The 19392-nt window shown below is 37.2% G+C and overlaps 1 protein-coding gene across 2 annotated transcripts in view; it reads right to left on the reverse strand.

The window, feature by feature from the left end:
• Nucleotides 1-19392, reverse strand: part of LKRSDH (lysine ketoglutarate reductase/saccharopine dehydrogenase) — a 418858-nt gene that overhangs the window by 47051 nt on the left and 352415 nt on the right. For both annotated transcript variants that reach the window (XM_089635917.1, XM_089635918.1), the window contains exon 15: nucleotides 2108-2244. In XM_089635917.1, the coding sequence (XP_089492043.1) occupies nucleotides 2108-2244 (137 nt within the window). The remainder of the gene's footprint in view (nucleotides 1-2107; nucleotides 2245-19392) is intronic.

Raw genomic sequence — 19392 nt, forward strand, 5'->3', positions numbered from 1 at the left:
TATTATTTCAGGTAGGTATTTTTAGGTTAAAACCATTTATTTAGAATTTTTGTTTGTTGCAATTAATTACACAATTTTTCGATACAACAGATCACGTATTTTTTATGACGGAGACTCCAACCCTGGACACCTACCTAATTATATTTGTTCACCAGAAATTTCCGCAAAAGTTCAAATCAAACATGCAGTTGGTTTTCATTCTTCTTAATATTTGTTTAGAATGTCATTATTAATGTGACTTTGTTTACTTGGGATACATATTTTTAATGTATCAATAAGCCCAACTGCGACTTTTTTGTTCACATATTTACGTATATCTGGGATAATAAAAAAAAATCTATCAGTAGTGCGAATATCATCAATGTATTTTTTTTAAAACGTAGTGTGTTTATTTAACCTTTTTTTATGCTGTAAGGTATAGTATGGCTGTGTAAACATTAAGACTTATTGAAAATGGCTCACCTTAAGTTAAAATTAAGGATTTAAATTACTGATTTACTGATGACAAAAAAAACACACAAGCACACTTTATTTGACAAATAACAAGACAGATATCCTCTGTTCGATTCCCAGTTGAAATGGTTATCTTTTTATTTTCTGTTTTTTGTTGTTTCATGTTTCGTTAATCTTTTGTCAATAGCTACTTACGCCACTGGCATGTTTCAAAACTACCAAAAACCATATCCATCTATTTAATGTGTATAATTTTAAGGTCGAAATTCACCGGATAGGAGATTTATTGAAAATAACTTCCACGTTATTTACGAAAATAAATTCGGGGGCTACTCGCATAACATCAGATAATTTAAAGTTAATTAGTCGATATTAAAAATCTGGGCTTCGCCAAATATTTTATGTGTATATATTTTAGAATTCGTAACTTTGGCCTCGTTGAAAAGGGTTCATTCGAAATACAATAAGGGCCGGACCTTTAAATAAAGTTATGGTTCAATGAGTTGAACTGAAAGGAGACCTGGAACATTAATAAGGTATTTGCGAGTCCGATAAATATCACGAAACTCGAAATATAGGAAGGTTTCTAATATATTTTATAGTAGTTGACGACTGCCACATACTCTCCATGTTTACCTTCGTTAAACGCAGGTGTTTATTTTCGGATCCTCGGAGCCTTAGAAATACAAATACTAAAACGAAGTATGTAGATAGTTATTTTTACACATAAAATAAATAAAAATACTAGAAGTGCCTTCCATACAAATTTGAATGGAAACATGTGTTTGATATAGACCTATAGCTGCCTCACTTACACTCTAACATCTTCCATTGAATTTCGTCAACGCAGTTTTGTATTGTAAATTTAGTGACCCGATAGTTGATCCCCCGATAGTTGACCCCCCGGGCAGTTGACCCCCCGGACAGCTGATTCATCAACCGATTGATCCCCCGGACAGTTGATTCCTTTGCCAGTTGATGTCTCGGACAGCTGATCCCATAAATATGTTTTTCTTCTGTACGTCCTCTTCGGTTAAGTTAATATGCTGCGATATTATACAGCTGTACAACAAAGATCGATATACGTCTGCAGGTGTGTTGAACGGAAATATTTTTGATGACGTATATAAGTGTGTCGTATTTTTTTTACTCTGCCATATATCCTCATTGGATCCTTTTCAGGACACGGCATTATTGTTATCAAAAATATTTCCACTCGAGAGTCACGCAGATATATGTATTTCGACGTTTAGTGTACCGTAGTATTTTTTCTCTACATACTTACCGAAGAGGACGTATAAAATAAATAAACTTTTAGGGGATGAACTGTCCGAATAATAAACTGGTAGAGGGATCAACTGTACGGAGGGGGTCAACTGCTCGGGGGGGTCAACTGTACGGGAGATCAACTGTCATGGAATCGAATCACAAAACACTCCAACGAGGTACTGCTTGTGGGAGTGTTATTTATTCTATGTTTTTACGCCTTTACGGGAATAGAACTTATTCAACTTTTACCAAACTAAGTTTTGAATGTTTTAGGACGTTCGCACGTAAAGTAAACACGCAAGAACCATTTTTGTGAATTGCTAGTTCTGTCGACGTGGGTGGATCTAAATTTGGAATAAATTTGAATAGATTTTGAAAGTATTACCTCCGCAGTATGAAATGAATGATTCAATCCGTCCTCCAGCATTTTTGACTTCGTCTATGCACTCCATAGCCAAGAGATGATCTATTCCAGGATCCAATCCAATTTCATTCAGAATGGTGACCCCTGCATCTGAGGCGCTAAAATAATAGAACAATAAGCATATGAGAATTAATTTTATGATTTTTTTAAGGAAAACAAAACGCTGCATCTGAGATTCATTAATAGTAAAGTTGCCACCGCTCACCACAAACAAACAAATAATTAAGTTAAAACCCCAAAATGAAATGTTTCCAAACCATTTGTGACTATAATAGTGCAATCGTGCTTGCCCATCAATGTTCAGGTATTCATTAACTTACTTGCTATATGAGATCGGCTCAAGTGTGTTGTGTGGCGCGTTTGGAGGCAACTTACAATGTATTTACAAGCATGGGGATACAATATTTAATATGATGAAGTCCAACTACAAAAAATCATTTGGATGTGTGTAATAAGTGAGCGCGTACATATATTATGATTAATACTCCCTAGAAATGAAGACCGACAAATGATAAAAACATTACAGTTATAAACCAAAATAAATGTTTAAATGTGCCAAATGTTTCCCGGTACAGCCTAAATAAATTTCCTTAGCATCACCTAACCTCTCGTACAGGAAGAGACTTGCAAGCGACTCGAGTTTTGTGCGCGTAGCATACGTGTCGCACGTCGGTATCCGCCACATTTTGCTAGCGTTTGCACCCAAGAGATATTGATATTTGTTCCATGGCTCGCTACGCTAGTTGCATACGCATCAACTACTCGATAAAATAATAGCGCCCGATCATTATTTGATTGATAAATTTGTTCTGAATATGGGATATGACTATAATTTATCGGAATATATGATAAAGGATGAAGCGAAGAGGCGTGGATTGGGTTAAAAAAATATTTGCTTGGTGGCGATGAAATCCCTACAGTTAATATTTATTCCGTTGTATGGGTGAACCCTAAATCTTCTGTTAGATCGTTTTTTATGCTTTTTTCACAAGAGCGCCCTTGTCTGTACAGTGTAAAGTCAAGGGAACTATGTCGCCACCATGTTGGACAGCTTTGTAAGGCGGGTTAAGATAGGGGTTGTAGGAAAGGATTTATTAATACTGGTATTGAAGAGGCTCGGATTATATGAATTTGGAAAACAGTTGCCGGTAGCAAGTTCTACATACGAGCCAACCTACTCAAAAACGTTCTCAAAGAATCAACTATGAACCAACGGGTGTTCCGCTTGTATCCATCGAGTTTTACTTACGTGTACCGGGGATCAATGGTGCTAACTCCTTAGAGCAGTTTTTATGAAAATATCTGTATAATAGACCCAGCATGACTGACTGAGCAAAACTAACCTCGTTTGCACAGAATCAAGTAGGTTTATTAAGTATGGGTGGGCTCCAGCCCAGAGGTGGTTCTCAAATGCAATTTTTTTTATATTTTTTTTTATTGAATATATAGTTAATACATATCAACAAACAAGTCCTGTAAAGCCAATTGAATTGGCTTGTCAACAGGTGCTTAAAGTTTAGTTACATATACATTTTTAAAGGAATGCAAGAGAATCATTAATAGGTCGAAATTCGAACACGACCTGCAGATCAGCAAAAAGCTGGCTGCCTGCCCGCATGGCAGCAGAGCATTCTGGTCACTTGCGGCTCAATTGGTCGGAATTTTTTCAAACCCAGTTTGCCACCTCTTACCAGACCTGACGGCTCACTAGCAAACACCGCCACCGAAAAGGCTAACTTATTAGGGAAAGTGTTTGCGGAAAACTCGACCCTCGATGACGGAGGTGCTGTTCCACCGTCAGTTCCTCACTGCGGCTTCTATATGAAAAAGCTGAGGATCCGGCATCGGGATGTACTCCACGTTATACGGGGGCTCGATGTTAACAAAGCTAGTGGACCTGGTATTGCAGAGGTGTGCTGCGGAAATAGTTCCAGTTTTGACAAAGCTCTTTAAAATGTTCCTGAAGTGTGGCACTGTGCTCTCTGGTTGGAAAAAAGCGGTCATTCACCCTATTCCCAAGAAAGGTGACCGCTCCAACACGGCCAACGACCGCCCCATAGCGATCACATCAGTTCTGTCCAAAGTGATGGAACGTGTGATCAACGACAAACTGGTCACATACCTCGAGAAGAACAAAATTATCAACGACCGTCAATACGGATTCCGGCGGAACCGCTCGTGCGGCGATCTTCTCACGTATGTGTCGCATGTTTGGGGGCGGTGCCTGGAACGTCACGGTGAGACCCAAACGGTCGCACTAGACATATCCAAGGCCTTTGACCGGGTCTGGCACCGAGGACTTGTCAACAAATTGCCTTCTTACGGACTTCCCGCATCCCTGTGTACGTGGATTGCTGACTTTTTAAGGGATAGGTCGATTTAGGCAGTTGCTGACGGTTTCACCTCATCCTCACACTCTATAAATGCTGGCGTCCCACAGGGATCGGTTCTGTCTCCGACTTTGTTTTTGTTGCACATCAATGACCTTTTGACATGTGCACCGATTCATTGTTACGCGGATGACAGTACAGTTCATGATAGCTTTTTGTTTGACAAGCCCCCAAAGGGCACACAAACTCCAACGGCTCGGAGGGCTTTGAAGCAGAGAAAGGACGGTTATCTCGAGAGTATTTCCTCCGGGGGTAAAAATAATCTCGTCGAATTTAATGTTTCAAAGACCCAATCCTGTCTGATTACGTCTAAAAGGGATCTAAATGATAATCTATTCTCCTTCAACGGAAGCAATCTTCCGAACAGGCCTTCCATTGATATGCTTGGTGTAACTATAAGTGACCAGCTCAAGTATGGGGGCTCCATCGTGTTATGTATGGCCATGTTGGCAGTCCTGATGCGTCACGTGGGAGTTTATAACGAGTGTGCGCAGTGTCAATAAACGTCATAGGTCTGAGTCAACAGTCTTTTATTTTTAATAATCCCCGATATAATAATTGGCGACAAGGATAATCGAAAAAGTTAAATTAATAATGAGTAATATTAAGTCCAGTGTAAAACAGTGATTTCTTCTTTGTTTTTTCAATCATTTTAACATGTCTACGAGTACTTTGCCAGTGCCGCAATACGAGTCGAGTTGTGAAACCTTCGGAATGTTTTTAGAACGTGTTCAAATTTATTTAAAAGTAATTAATATTACGGACAAAGAGAAAATTGGATATCTTTGTATGATTATTGGTGCGGAAAAATATAAAATTTTAAAAGAAACAGTTCATCCGAAAAATATTGAAGAGTTAACTTATAACGAGATTGTAACAACACTTCAAAATAAATATGAAGAAAAAAAATGTACGATCGCCCAAAGATATAAATTTTATAATTGTCAGCAACAGTCGAACGAGGGAATTGATGATTACATTTCAGAAATAAAAAGTCTGTCAATATCATGTAATTTTGGAGCATTACTGGATGAAGCCTTGAGGGATAAATTGGTGTGCGGTGTGAAAAATGAAGCCATGACTATAAGATTACTGTCTGAAGATGAATCGCTGAGTTTCGAAAAAGCAAAAAAAATTGTGAAGAATATGGAGACAGTAAGTTGTTCTGCAGAAATATTACACAAAGAAGATCTTTCATCGGGAGTTTTCGAAGTAAAGCCGAAAACGTCACGTCAAAGGAGTACTAGTCCGCAACAAGGTCAAAGGAGTTCAATGTCATCTAGTCGTCTTTCATCTCCATCACGTGGAAATCCCAGAAAAAGATGCGAGAGGTGTTTTATCAGTCATCAACCAGAGTCATGTCCGTCAAGGAATTGGAAATGTTACAAGTGTAATACATACGGTCATACGTCAAAATTTTGTTCTAGTGTAAAATCAATTGTTATTAATCATGTAAAATGTGTGGGTAATATAAATGTTTTAAATATGTCCGTGTCTGAAACAGCTAATATTGATTTGTTTGTAAACGGTAGGAAAATGTCCTTCATGATTGACACAGGGAGTTCATCGACCTTGATAAGTCACAAAATGTACATAAAATTTTTCAAAACTTGTAAATTAAGTCAGTTCTATGGTAATTTGTTTACAGCAAATAGTCAAAATTTATATTGTTTTGGATTTTTTATTGCAAAAGTAAGTGTAAAAGATGATTCTAAATTGGTCGTGGATTTACCAGTATTAGTTATTAAAAATCTATCGTCTGAAGCTATTCTTGGAAGGAATTGGATAAATATTTTGAATCCGTCTTGGGAAAATACATTTATAAATTCTTTTATGTCAAATATTGGTAATGATAATACTGTAAATTCAGTGTCTGTCAGTGGAAAAAATAAATCAAACATTGTCGAAAAATTGTCACAAAAATATTTAAATTCTTTTTCTAAAACGAATAACGACATACCAATTAAAGAGTTTTCGGTAAATTTAAGTTTAAAAATTATTCAACTCCTGTTTTCCACAAAGCATATGAGGTCCCTTATGCACTGCGTGCAGAAGTATGCCAAGAGCTAGATCGTCTTGAAAGCGAAGGCATAATTTCTAAAGTTAAATATAGTACTTGGTCTTCTCCAATAGTTTGTGTACCAAAACAAAATGGAAAAATACGTTTATGTGCAGATTTAAAATCTACAGTCAATCAACAATTGAGAATTGATCAATATCCTATTCCACGTCCAGAGGATATTTTTAATAAATTTTCAGGTTGTCAAGTATTTTGTAAATTAGACTTAACAAATGCATATTTACAGTTGTCTGTGTCAGATTCTAGTAAAGAATTACTTACAATTAATACATGTAATGGTTTATATGTTTACAATCGTTTACCTTTTGGGTTGTCATCGGCTCCTGCCACATTTCAAATGGTCATTGATACCGTCTTGGGAGGCATAAAAAACTGTGCTGCATACATTGATGATATTTGTGTAGGTGGTAAAGATGAAACGGAGTGTTGTAATACTTTAGAAAAAGTTTTGTCAAAGTTAAATGAGTTTAATATAAAAATGAATGTGTCAAAAAGTGAATTTTTTGTATCTTCTTTTGAATTTTTAGGTTTTACTTTGTCAGGTCAAGGCAAAAGTCCGTCTTTGTCGAAAGTTGAGAAAATTAAGTCTACTGGGTGTCCAGAAAATTTTACTCAACTAAAATCGTATTTGTCAATGTTGAATTCTTATAGGAATTTTATTCCTATGTGTCCTACTGTACTAGAACCACTCCATAATTTATTAAGAAAGAATGTAGAATGGTGTTGGTCTGATGAATGCGAAAAAGCATTTATAAATAGTAAGTCTCTCTTGTCAGATAAAACTATGTTAGTTTTATTTGATCCGTCAAAACCATTGTGTCTTACAGTCGACTCCAGTGCATACGGTGTCGGATGTGTCTTAAGTCATGTCGTAAAGAATCAAGAATTTCCTATAGCTTTTGAGTCTGCAACGTTAAATTCAGCTCAAAGAAATTATAGCCAATTGCACAAGGAAGCCCTTGCTGTTATTTTTGGAATCAAAAAATTTCATAAATATTTAATTGGTCGTCATTTTACTATATATACTGATCATGCTCCATTTTGTCTTTATTTGCCGAAGATAAAAAAGTCCCCGTTTTAGCTGCATCACGTCTCATAAGATGGTCTATGTCTATAATATTGTCCGCGTACAATTATAAATTAGTTTTTAAAAATGGACTGAAAATTCCTCAAGCTGATGTGATGTCACGTTTGCCAAGTGAACAACAATTTAATGTAGAGGAATGTAATTTTGTATACATGTCAACACCCTTAATTCCATTTTCAGAAGTTGAAAGTCATTCTGAAAAAGATGAAATGCTATCTAAAGTCATTAAGTATGTTTCAATCGGTTGGATTGAAAACTTGTCAAGTCCAGAAATTAAAAAATATTTCAAGTTCAGAAATTTACTGTCGGTCAAGGGAAAATGTCTTTTATTTGGTGACAGAATTGTAATACCAGAATCTCTTAAGTCTAAAGTCTTAAATTTAATACATTATGGTCATCCTGGTATAGTCAGATCAAAAATTCTTGCTCGTTCTTATGTTTGGTGGTTAGGTATGAATCAAGATATTGAAGATATTATTTCTAGATGTGAAATGTGTCAGTCGGTACAAAAATCTAACAAAAATGTGCGTCATAATTGGCTTATTGCTGAAAGTCCATGGGAAAGAGTCCATTTGGATTTTTTTGACTTAAAAGGTTCCAAATACTTGTTAGTTTGCGATTCATATTCAAAGTGGATAGAATGTTTTTATATGAAAAATACTAAGTATTCGGATTTGTTATCAAAATTAAGTGAAGTTTTTTTCCAGATTTGCGTTTCCGAAAACTATTGTTTGTGATAACGGTCCTCCATTTTCATGTAAAGAATTTTCTATTTTTTGTAAAGAAAAATCTATTAAATTATTATTTTCTCCACCATATAATCCCGAGTCAAATGGATTAGCAGAACGATCTGTTCAAACATTCAAAAAGATTTTAATTAAATTTATGTTTTCAAAAATCTCTAAATTTTTGTCACCAGCTCAACGTCTAATAGATTGTTTGTATACTTATCGTTCCACCCCTACTTCTGTCACGGGTTTGTCTCCTATGGCTAAAATATTTTCGTATGAGCCACGTACACCTCTTCATGTTTTGACAGAAGAAAATAATGTAAATAAAAGTAAGCAATCAAGTAAAAATGCATTGACAGAGTATGAGGAAAATGATAATGTATTGGTATACTTAAGACATTTGAAAGGTCCTATGAAATGGGTTCAGGGAACTATTAAGTTAAAATTAAGTTCATGGGTGTATTTAATTCTTTTAATCGGAGGAGAGGTAAAAAAGGTCCATGTTAACCAAATAAAAAAAAGTTGCATTAAGTTAAAATCAAATTATGAAAATCCCGATAAATGGTATGACTTGGGAAGTCAAGAAAATAAAAATGATAGTGAGCCTTTACCCAGCACTAGTGGGAAAACTGATGTAGTAACTAGGGCTGGCAGATTGGTGAAACCTCCTGTCAGATTTAGTCATAGTGATTATGTTTAAGTTTTATTTGGTATTGTAAATTGTTTGAAAATAAAAAAAAAAATAAGGGAGGAAAAGATGTTATGTATGGCCATGTTGGCAGTCCTGATGCGTCACGTGGGAGATTATAACGAGTGTGCGCAGTGTCGATAAACGTCATAGGTCTGAGTCAACAGTCTTTTATTTTTAATAATCCCCGATATAATACATCGAAGCCAGAGTAAAGCTGGCCTCTCAGAAGCTGGGCGTACTGTACAAGGCCCGCAGATACTTTAAAAGTACACAACTGCTGACCCTGTACAAATCGCAAGTGCGCCCTACTGTCGAATTTGGCAGCCATCTCTGGTCCGGAGCCCCTAAATACCTGAAAAAAACCCTTGACTCTGTGCAAAAACGGGCGGGCCGTTTGATAGATTCCCCAATCTTAACAAACGGACTGCAATCTTTAGAGCACAGGCGTCAGGTAGGTATGCTGTCCTTGTTCTATCGGTATTACAATGGAAGATGCTCTGAGGAACTAGCGTCATTGATCCCTTCGGCACCGGTGCGTAGTCGGGATACACGCCAAACGCGCGCCCAACATTTGTACACGGTTGACATTTGTCACATGAGATCGGGTCGCTTCTACGATTCGTTCTTAAGTTCAACAGCTCGGCTGTGGAACGAACTGCCGTCCTCTGTGTTTCCTCCCTCCTACAACATGGGACTCTTCAAGACCCATGTTCACTCCTTCCTCTCCACAAAAAGACCCTCCACACAGCATCCCCAAAGATGACACAGGGCCTCCTGTGTGGAGTTAATATAAAAAAAAAATAAGTTATAATTTTCATCTTATATCTACAGAATCAACAATTTTTTCATGCAATTTTTTATATATATTAAAGTAAATATATTTTTTCCGATAGCCAATTTTTCACCATATATTTAACCTCATTCATAGACTTACATTGCTTTATAGTGTCAGGTTATAAATTAAATATCTTCGGTATGTTGTACTCAAACGTTCTCTGTCCGTATTTATTATTAAATTTCGGAACTATTAACCCATCATTGCGCGTGAATTTAGTACTGTATTTATGTGCTAATTTTTCTTTATGCTGCGGGGTAAATATATACTGGATTGTGATTTTTTACCATAGAATTGCCTTAACAGGTAAAATTTTGGCACTCTGAAACAGCAACGGTGTATTATGTCTCTGTTTAAGAATATTAGGGAAGACTAGTAATTTTACAATTGCGTTTTGTACAACTTGGACTTGTTTCAGATTGGTTGTAGTAGTATTTCCCCATATGGTTAATCCATATCTTATAATAGATTCTGCCATTGACATATAAATTATTTTAAGTGTTTCAATTGATAGGAAAAAATTTAATGTGTACATTCTGCCAGCAATTGATCTGAGTCTTTTACAGGTTTTTTTAATATGTTTGTCCCATTTGAAAAAGCAATCTACTGTTACACCAAGATAGACATATTCCGTAACTAATTCTAAGTTTTCACATTTACAATTAGTCGGGTTATTTTTATGGATGCAATTAAAATTATGAGAAATAATATTAGGATTAAATTTAAATCTGGCATCAGGTGATCTTATATGTTGGGCATACTTATGTATAATAAATAAAAAGAAGAACAATAGTGTCTTCGTCTCTTGACATCATGAGTCACTTGACATCGTATAAATTCCATGGATTCACGTGAAAAAATTACCAAGTACCGTATAATTCAGGTAGCGCCGTGTGCGGAAACCAGCATTAAAAAGTGACATATCAGTAGGCGACGTATGTTTGCATAGCAGTCACGTAGCCTGTAAGCATCTCTGTTTACGAAAGGACTTGAATCACTTTGTTTTATCTACTGTTATCCGGTTAACTGAATGTACATTTTCATAACTGAATTTATTAAATACTAAATTCTGATGAAGCAAACCGTAATACAATCAATACCCGGTAAGAATGAAAATCATGATTCATAAAATAATAGTTGTTAGAGACTTTATTGCAAAAAATGTTATTAATTTCCAATAGTAATATTTATTTGAAATTCACATAAAATATAAGAATAATATTATTTTATCATGAGGTATCTTTCGGGTATTTATCATATTTTGTCTAAGGCGGGAGATATAAGGGAATAATCTGGATTATTCTAGAATTGCCGAGAGTTATTTCAGAAGCTTTATGTGGGTTATTCAATTAAGCCAGCTTTGCATTATTTCATTCCATTCAAACATGCAACCAAATACTGACGACCCGCGGGATCCGCACGTACTGAGCAAAAATTATACTTCGAAAGGGATAAAATGTGAATAGATTTATTTTAAAATATGACAATTCAGGGGACACAAACCATTGAAGAAGATAATATATCATAATATAGGTTCAATAAAAAAATATTTTTGAATCAACGATAATAATATTAAATAATAATAATAAATTTATGTTGAGGGGTTAGTAGGATTTATAGGCCCTGTTAGAAGTTCTACCGAGCCGAACCCTCTGATATGAAAATATCTGGAGTCGGTAAATTTTTTTCCCCATTTGATCTCTGGTGAGTTGACGTGTTGTTGTTCTTGTATTGTTTTGTATTTATTTTACTTATATAGTGCACTTGCATAGTGTTGATTGACTAAAAAAAAAGTGAGTGGAAGGGTTTATTTTTTCCTATGGGGAAGATTTAACCTGGACAACAAAATCGGAAACAAAAAAAAAAAAAAACATATATATATATATATATTTGGATGATTTTTATAGCGCCGTTTTTGTGCAAAATCGCTTCAGTAGGCGCGGTTGCTGATCTAAGAGTTGACTGCATCAAATCAGTATTTTCCGGGACGCATAGTTCAGAGATGTAGGGTGGGGCCATTTCATTGATGGATTTAAACACCATCCATCACAATTTGTACTGGATTCTTTTAGGGCACTTGAGCCAGTGACTTACTATATAATAACTCAAGATATTTCAACCAATTCAACTATATAATTCCAGCAACAAGAACCTCAATGGCACAGTCACAATTTAATTTTCTTGCTCCTAAAATCTTCAACAATTTACCAATAGAAATAAAGTCAATTGCCAAATACGACAGTTTTATATGTATGTGTGTGTATGAATGTATATGTATATTTATATATGCATGTATGTATGTATATATGTGCATGTGTATGTGTATTTATGTATGTACATATTTGTACTACTTTATTTATTTGTGTTTATTTTATAGTTATTGAAAACATTTCTTTACCAATTTTCAAAATTTCTTTATAATTCCACCAAAATATGTGTACACTAGACTTAAATTCAAATTAACTATTGTTCCATTGGTCACCATGAAACAGGCAGCTGCCTAGCATGGTGCTCTAATGTATATTTTCTAAATAAATGTATTAATCATCTAACATGTTGTCACGTAACGAATTGACACGTTCAAAACTCCCGCGAATTCAAATTATTAGCTGCAGTTGTAACCATTGTTCGCTGTGCGCATGCGTGCACAGCGAGGTTGGTAGCACTGCCCAGCGCTCTACACGCGGGCAGATTCTCCAACGGCCCCTCTCGCCATCTGACCTCGGCCTTGTCAACACGTAAGCGTTGCCACCAACACAGACACTACCATAAGCGCGCCTAAATTAACGACTATTTTGCACAAGTACTTTATAAAACCTGTATCTATTTTGTGCCAATTCACGATGGAGAACTGTGCGCGCCATGGCGCGTACAGTACAGCCGATAACCGCCAGTTGTGGTTCAACAAGTACGAGATCCTTCCTGCAAAACCCATGTAAGCTGATAACTATCATTTCCCTTTATGTGCCTTTTATGTTGAATCTTGCTCACCTACAAAGCTTGCCAGCCAGAACCTAAAATACCGAGAGAGATTGTTCCTACGAAAAGCTAGAAATGTTTAGGATGTTTATGACTCTTTTCAGTTGTGTATCTGTTATGTAAATGTGCTTTGTGAATATACTTTCATATCCCATCTTTGCGTTTCCTTTGACGAATATGGAGTGGTTGTTTGGCCTTTAGTCCCTCGTGTAAAAGCCCAATTGGCTGACCTAACCCCTGATGACACGGAACTCAATTTCTACCACCTGAGCTAACGCCGATTTGTTCCAAGGCACCCTTTTTACGATGGACCCCCCGTAGGGAATATTGCGGCCCTTCACACTGTCGCCTAACATGGGGCAATTTTTTTTTTGTCATCCCTTCAAGCCAACAACAGACTTCCTCATGTTCGTCAATTTAAATTCTCTTCATGTACTTTATTCTTGTAACAACATGTGATTTCCTTCTCAGCAAATGTCCACAAACCGTTTTTTTTTGGCGCGCTCGCAAACTCGCTTTACAAAATGGTGGTCCTTCGTGTTCACACTTTGCCGCGTCACGAAAACACACACGACAACCACAAACGAACACAACAGAGTTGTTTTTGTTTCTCAGCAAGTATAAACATCACGAATTCGTGTTTGTTTATTTTTCTTTTCCAAGCTCACTTCAAAATCGTAATGTCTCTTGCATAGTGAACATTACCAACAGACAAATCACCTTCCTTCAACTAGTTTAAATAAAAACACGGGTTTGTCTCAACATTAATTACACATTTATTCCTAATAAATTATAGGTACAACTGTTTTTTCCTCTAGTGTGCAAATACAAGTGTTAACCTTCCAACAGTGCCTTCGACAAGTGTTAACCTTCCAACAGTGCCTTCGACAAGTGTTAACCTTACAGCAAGTGACGTGAAAAGTGATATAAATTCATTCCTTTTCTTCAAAATTCTCAATTACAAAGCAAAGTCCTGGCCAATTTTTTTCTCAACAAGTGAAAGGGACTAGTGAAACTAAAAAACACAGTTTTACAAAGCAAAATCCTGGCCAATTTTTTTTCTCAACAAGTGAAAGTGACTAGTGAAACTAAAAAACACAGTTTTACAAAGCAAAGTCCTGGCCAATTTTTTTCTCAACAAGTGAAAGTGACTAGTGAAACTAAAAAACACAGTTTTACAAAGCAAAGTCCTGGCCAATTTTTTTTCTCAACAAGTGAAAGTGACTAGTAAAACTAAAAAACACAGTTTTACAAAGCAAAGTCCTGGCCAAATTTTCAAAAATTCAAAACACTTCAAAAATTCCGGAACACAATCGTCTTCTTTCTTTTCAAACTTCAAGCAAACCTTCAAAATGGATTCACCCACTGCATCTACAGGAATTACATTTGGTGTAATCACCAACATTTTCCAATCAAAAAGAGAAATATTACTCCAAGCTCTTCGTAAAAGGGACCTGTCGCCAACTAACAAATCAAAGAAGTCGCTCATAAATTACGCCTTGTATTTCAACAAGAAATACATCAGGAATTTACATTTCAATTGCCCCGAACCTTTGGAAGCAAAAATAATTACACCAGTACCACCCGAGTCTAAAAACATACCAGCACCGGTCATTCCACAAAATAAAAGTTACGACCTAACATCCTGGAAAATTAAGTTCAACGGTCGCTCCGATGTGGAAAATTTTATTGACAGAATAGAAGAAACTGCCCAAGTCAGAGGAATTCCCATAGAGATCCTGCATCGCAACTTTATCGATCTCATTGCACCCGAATTACTCTCGTGGCACAAATTACACAAAAAAGGGCAGATTCTTGGCCCAAACTAAAATCAGCCCTCATCAACAATTTTGGAAAAAAGGAAGCACAGAACAAAATAAAACTATCGCTGTTTGCAATCAAGCAACTTTCGAATGAATCAGTTGCCAACTACATACAAAGAGCTGAATTCACAAACGCCAGGCTCTCTTCACCTGTTTCGGACGACGAACTTTTGCCGGTTATAATTGATGGTCTCCTCCATAAATATGAGAACATCATTACATCACAAAAAATCCTCAGCATAAACCAACTTAACGACGTTTGCCTTCTATTGGAAACATACCAAAACAGAAGAAAAGACTCTAACGATGCAAACGAAATCACCAAACCAAGCAGATCCTCTGGTATCAAACCGGAATATAATGAAAGAAAAATCTGCTCATTCTGCAAGAAAACCGGTCATTCTCAAACTACTTGTTTTAAGCAAGCTAATCTCCAAGAACCCCGGGACACCAGAGCACCTAAGAGGTATTCTTCCCAAAACCGCTCTCCACCTCGTGACAATCTACGAGAAATTTTCAAAAAATCAAGACACAATCACGAGAGATTACACGCTCCCAATAAAGTTGTCAAACCTCCTCCGGACTTTTCGAAACCCCCTCCAAATTGGGTAAACAAGAAACAAAAAAACTAATACCCAACCTCTCGGGAATCCATTTCACTCCAAGGCCTAGGGAATGGATAGAGTGGTTGCGACACGTAAAATACTTCAACCAGGCCTTACATCTTTCTACGGTTAGTTGCAAAGAAGCTCAAGACGGAAGACCCTACGCTCAATTCTCCGTCAATAATGTCACCTTTTCGGGACTTATGGATAGTGGCGCATCTATTAGTTGCCTCGGCAATAATGCACACATACCTTTCGTCAATTGCGGATTTAGAATCAAAATGCATTCTACACACGTTACAACCGCAGACAACACAGCACAAACTGTCACAGGTTCTCTAGCACTACCTGTCAGTTGCGGAAACAAAACAATCACGATCAACTTCTTAGTGATTCCTTCGATAACCCAGAACTTCATCCTCGGTTTAGACTTCTGTAAGGCCTTTAATGTCGCCCCCCAGGTATTTAACACTTGCAACAACACCTCTCACTCCACTCAAGTTAGTGAGATTCGTACAGTAATACCTTACGAAAATCTAAGTTCTGCCCAATCACAACAATTAAAAGGAATGATCAGCAAATTCGAATCAATATCTTTCGAAAAATGCGGTTTAGGACTAACTAACCTGGTCAAACACCACATCAAAACCACTGGGCCACCCATCAAACAAAGGTATTATAACCTAGCTCCCCAGAAACTTAAACAATTGGAAAAAGAGTTAGACGAAATGTTGAGTTTAGGCGTGGTAGTTCCTAGCAGAAGCGCTTGGACCAACCCAACTCTACTTGTATCAAAAAAGGACGGCTCTGCACGATTCTGCATCGACAGTAGAAGACTTAATGCTCGCACTGAGGCTGACGCCTACCCACTTCCATTTGTTCACGCCATCCTCGACAAACTACGAAACGCCAAGTTTATATCTTCAATTGATCTAAGCAAAGCTTTTTGGCAAATACCATTAGACGCTGCATCTTGTGAAAAAACTGCATTCGTCATACCAGGTAGAGGTATGTTTCACTTTAAAAGGTTACCATTCGGCCTCAAAAACAGCCCTGCCGAACTACAAAGGTTAATGGACAAACTATTCGGCCCAGAATCGGATAACAACTTATTTTGTTACCTAGACGACCTCATCATCATAACTGACACTTTCGAAAAATACATTGAAATGCTGGTAAGTCTTCCAACAACTCAAGCTCGCCGGTCTCACCATCAATTTGAAGAAATCAGAATTCTGCAAGTCCCGCTTGCGTTATTTAGGCTTTATTGTCGACGAAAAATGTCTGAGAACGGACCCAGCTAAAGTCGAAGCCATGGCAAATTTCCCCAGACCCAAAAACGCCAAAGAAGTCAAAGGTTTTCTAGGACTTGCCGGTTATTATAGAAGGTTCATCAAAGACTTCTGCAACATTGCAGCACCCCTCAACAAAATCACTGGTACACGCAAAGGCATCAGTAATTTCCTATGGTCCCCTGAAACCGAAAAAGCCTTCATCACTTTGAAATCTGCTCTACAAACAGCACCCGTGCTGAACTGTCCTGATTTTACACTTCCTTTCACGCTCCATACGGACGCTTCTAATGTCGGAATCGGCGGAGTACTAACTCAGGAATTTTCCGATGGCGAACACCCTGTAGCTTACTTTTCCCGAAGCTTAAACAAACACGAAAAGAACTACGGAATAACGGAAACAGAATTACTGGCAGTAATGGATTCTATTCACCACTTTCGAGGATACATAGACGGTAGCAAATTCACTGTAATTACTGACCACAGTAGCCTAAAATGGCTAATCTCCTTGAACAATCCATCCGGTAGACTCGCTCGTTGGTCATCACGTTTGTCTCAATACACTTTCGATGTCATACACCGCAAAGGCGCCGACAACATTGTACCTGACGCACTCTCAAGAATCGAGCTTGCTCTCCTAAACACCGAACCAACTGCCCCCATCTCTTCTACTAAGGACACCTGGTATCTAAAGATATTCAACGGTTGCATTAACTCTCCTCAACAGTTCCCCAATTTCATCATAAAAGAAGGACAATTGTACCGTAATTGCAAACCTCCTTTGTCTATCCTCGAAGACCATGCTTGGAAACTGGTTGTTCCTCCTGAAGAGAGAGAACAAATAATATTCTACAACCACAGTGCCCCGGAATCCATACACCCCGGAACCTTCAAGACATATAAGAAAATATCCTTGAAATATTATTGGCCCGGTCTTTTCAAACAAGTGCGAAATTATATTTCTAAATGCAACACTTGCAAAGCTTATAAACACAGCACCGCACCCCCTGCTGGTCTTATGGGTAAACCCAAACGCGCCGATAGACCACTGCAATCTCTGTCAATGGATCTTATTGGACCTTTCCCCAGAAGTTATGCCGGACACATGCATAAACTCAGTGTAGTGGACATTTTCACCAAATATTGTTGGATTTTTTCTTTAAAAAGAGCCACCGCATCTGCAGTCGTAAGCCTTTTGGAAAAACACATATTTATACCTTACGGAACCCCCCGTACAATTATTGTGGATAACGGAAAACAGTTCATCGCAACTGAATTTAAGGAGTTCCTGTCCAAATACGGCATAAAGGACATTTTTTATAACACTCTCTACACACCACAGAACAACACTGTAGAGCGTTATAACCAAAACATCAATACTGCCCTGGCTATCCTAGTTGATAAAGACCAACGCACTTGGTGTAAAAACTTGGAAAAAATTCAAGCAGCTATGAACAACACGGTAAATCTTACAACCGGTTACACCCCATTCTTCCTCAAACACGGCATGGAACAAATTGTTCATGGCTCTCTACATCGGAATATTGATTTTCCATAATCAGTCCCCTCATCTGAAGACCCTGTAGAAACATATGCCCACCGTTTAGAAGAACTCTCTGCTATCTACAGCGAAGTAACAGACGCTTTATTACTGGCCCACCAAAAAAGTGCGGACAGATACAACTTACGCAGGAAACATGTCACTTTTAATAAAGAAGATATTGTCTGGAGAAAAAATAACACATTGTCACAAGGTGCCATGTACTTCTCTGCCAAATTGGCACCCCGCTTTATCAAGGCTAAAGTACTGAGAAAAATCTCAGATTTGGTGTACACCCTGTCCGACATTTCTGGTAAGCACATAGGCAACTACCACATAAAGGACATTGTCAAGGCTGGAAAAATGGAAACAATAGAAACCATCACTCCTGTCCCTACGTTTGTACCTCATTGGCAGAAACAACCACTGTCATACACTACAAACTTTGCATAAACAACTATTTATGACTTTTACTATTGATCTCACAAGCCGTCTACCAAAGTGTTATTCGTTTTTTGTTGAAATCATTAGCCTTTTTGACCATAATGTTCTTGATTTTCATAAATTAATCATCCATTATGGTTTGTCGTAAGTAAATCTTACACGACAAGGTACAATAAGTGTCAATTGTAACCTTGACCTCGGTACACTATTTCATTGTATATAAACTTTTGTTCCTATTCTTTTTCTCACATTTCACCTTTTCTCATGTATACACCTTTTTTGAAACTGATCATTTCAGAAAAGAGACACCTCCTCAATGTCGGTTTGTATTTTTTGGTACGCGCGATGCTCAAAAATGTTCTCCATTCCCTGTTCCCAACACACCAAGTTCTCTTGTCATATCATTTTATATTGTTTTTTGCTCACGTTCTTGCAATTGTCCTTCATATTTGTTCTAGTGGGTTTCATCGTACATAAAACAATGACCCTTTGCAACATACACCCAATCGAGGTGAATGTTCTACCCCTGTAATTTGTAATCATAATGCGTGTGTAATTCCAGTTAGGTATCGTCATTTGATTCAAGTTACACAGGTGTAACAAATATAAGTTACAATTACCATGTTAAAGTTTTTTCAGTTTTCCCAAAATTGAATGGCGCTCAACTATCCCATTTGCTCTTGTCTTTTTCAGAATTTGATATTGACACGTCATTTCTGAAAATAGTTGTTGTAAAGAAAAACAAATTG

Source organism: Hesperophylax consimilis, chromosome 9 (assembly GCF_061612785.1).
Source record: "Hesperophylax consimilis isolate HC1 chromosome 9, BYU_Hcon_1.0, whole genome shotgun sequence".
NCBI lineage: Eukaryota > Metazoa > Arthropoda > Insecta > Trichoptera > Limnephilidae > Hesperophylax > Hesperophylax consimilis.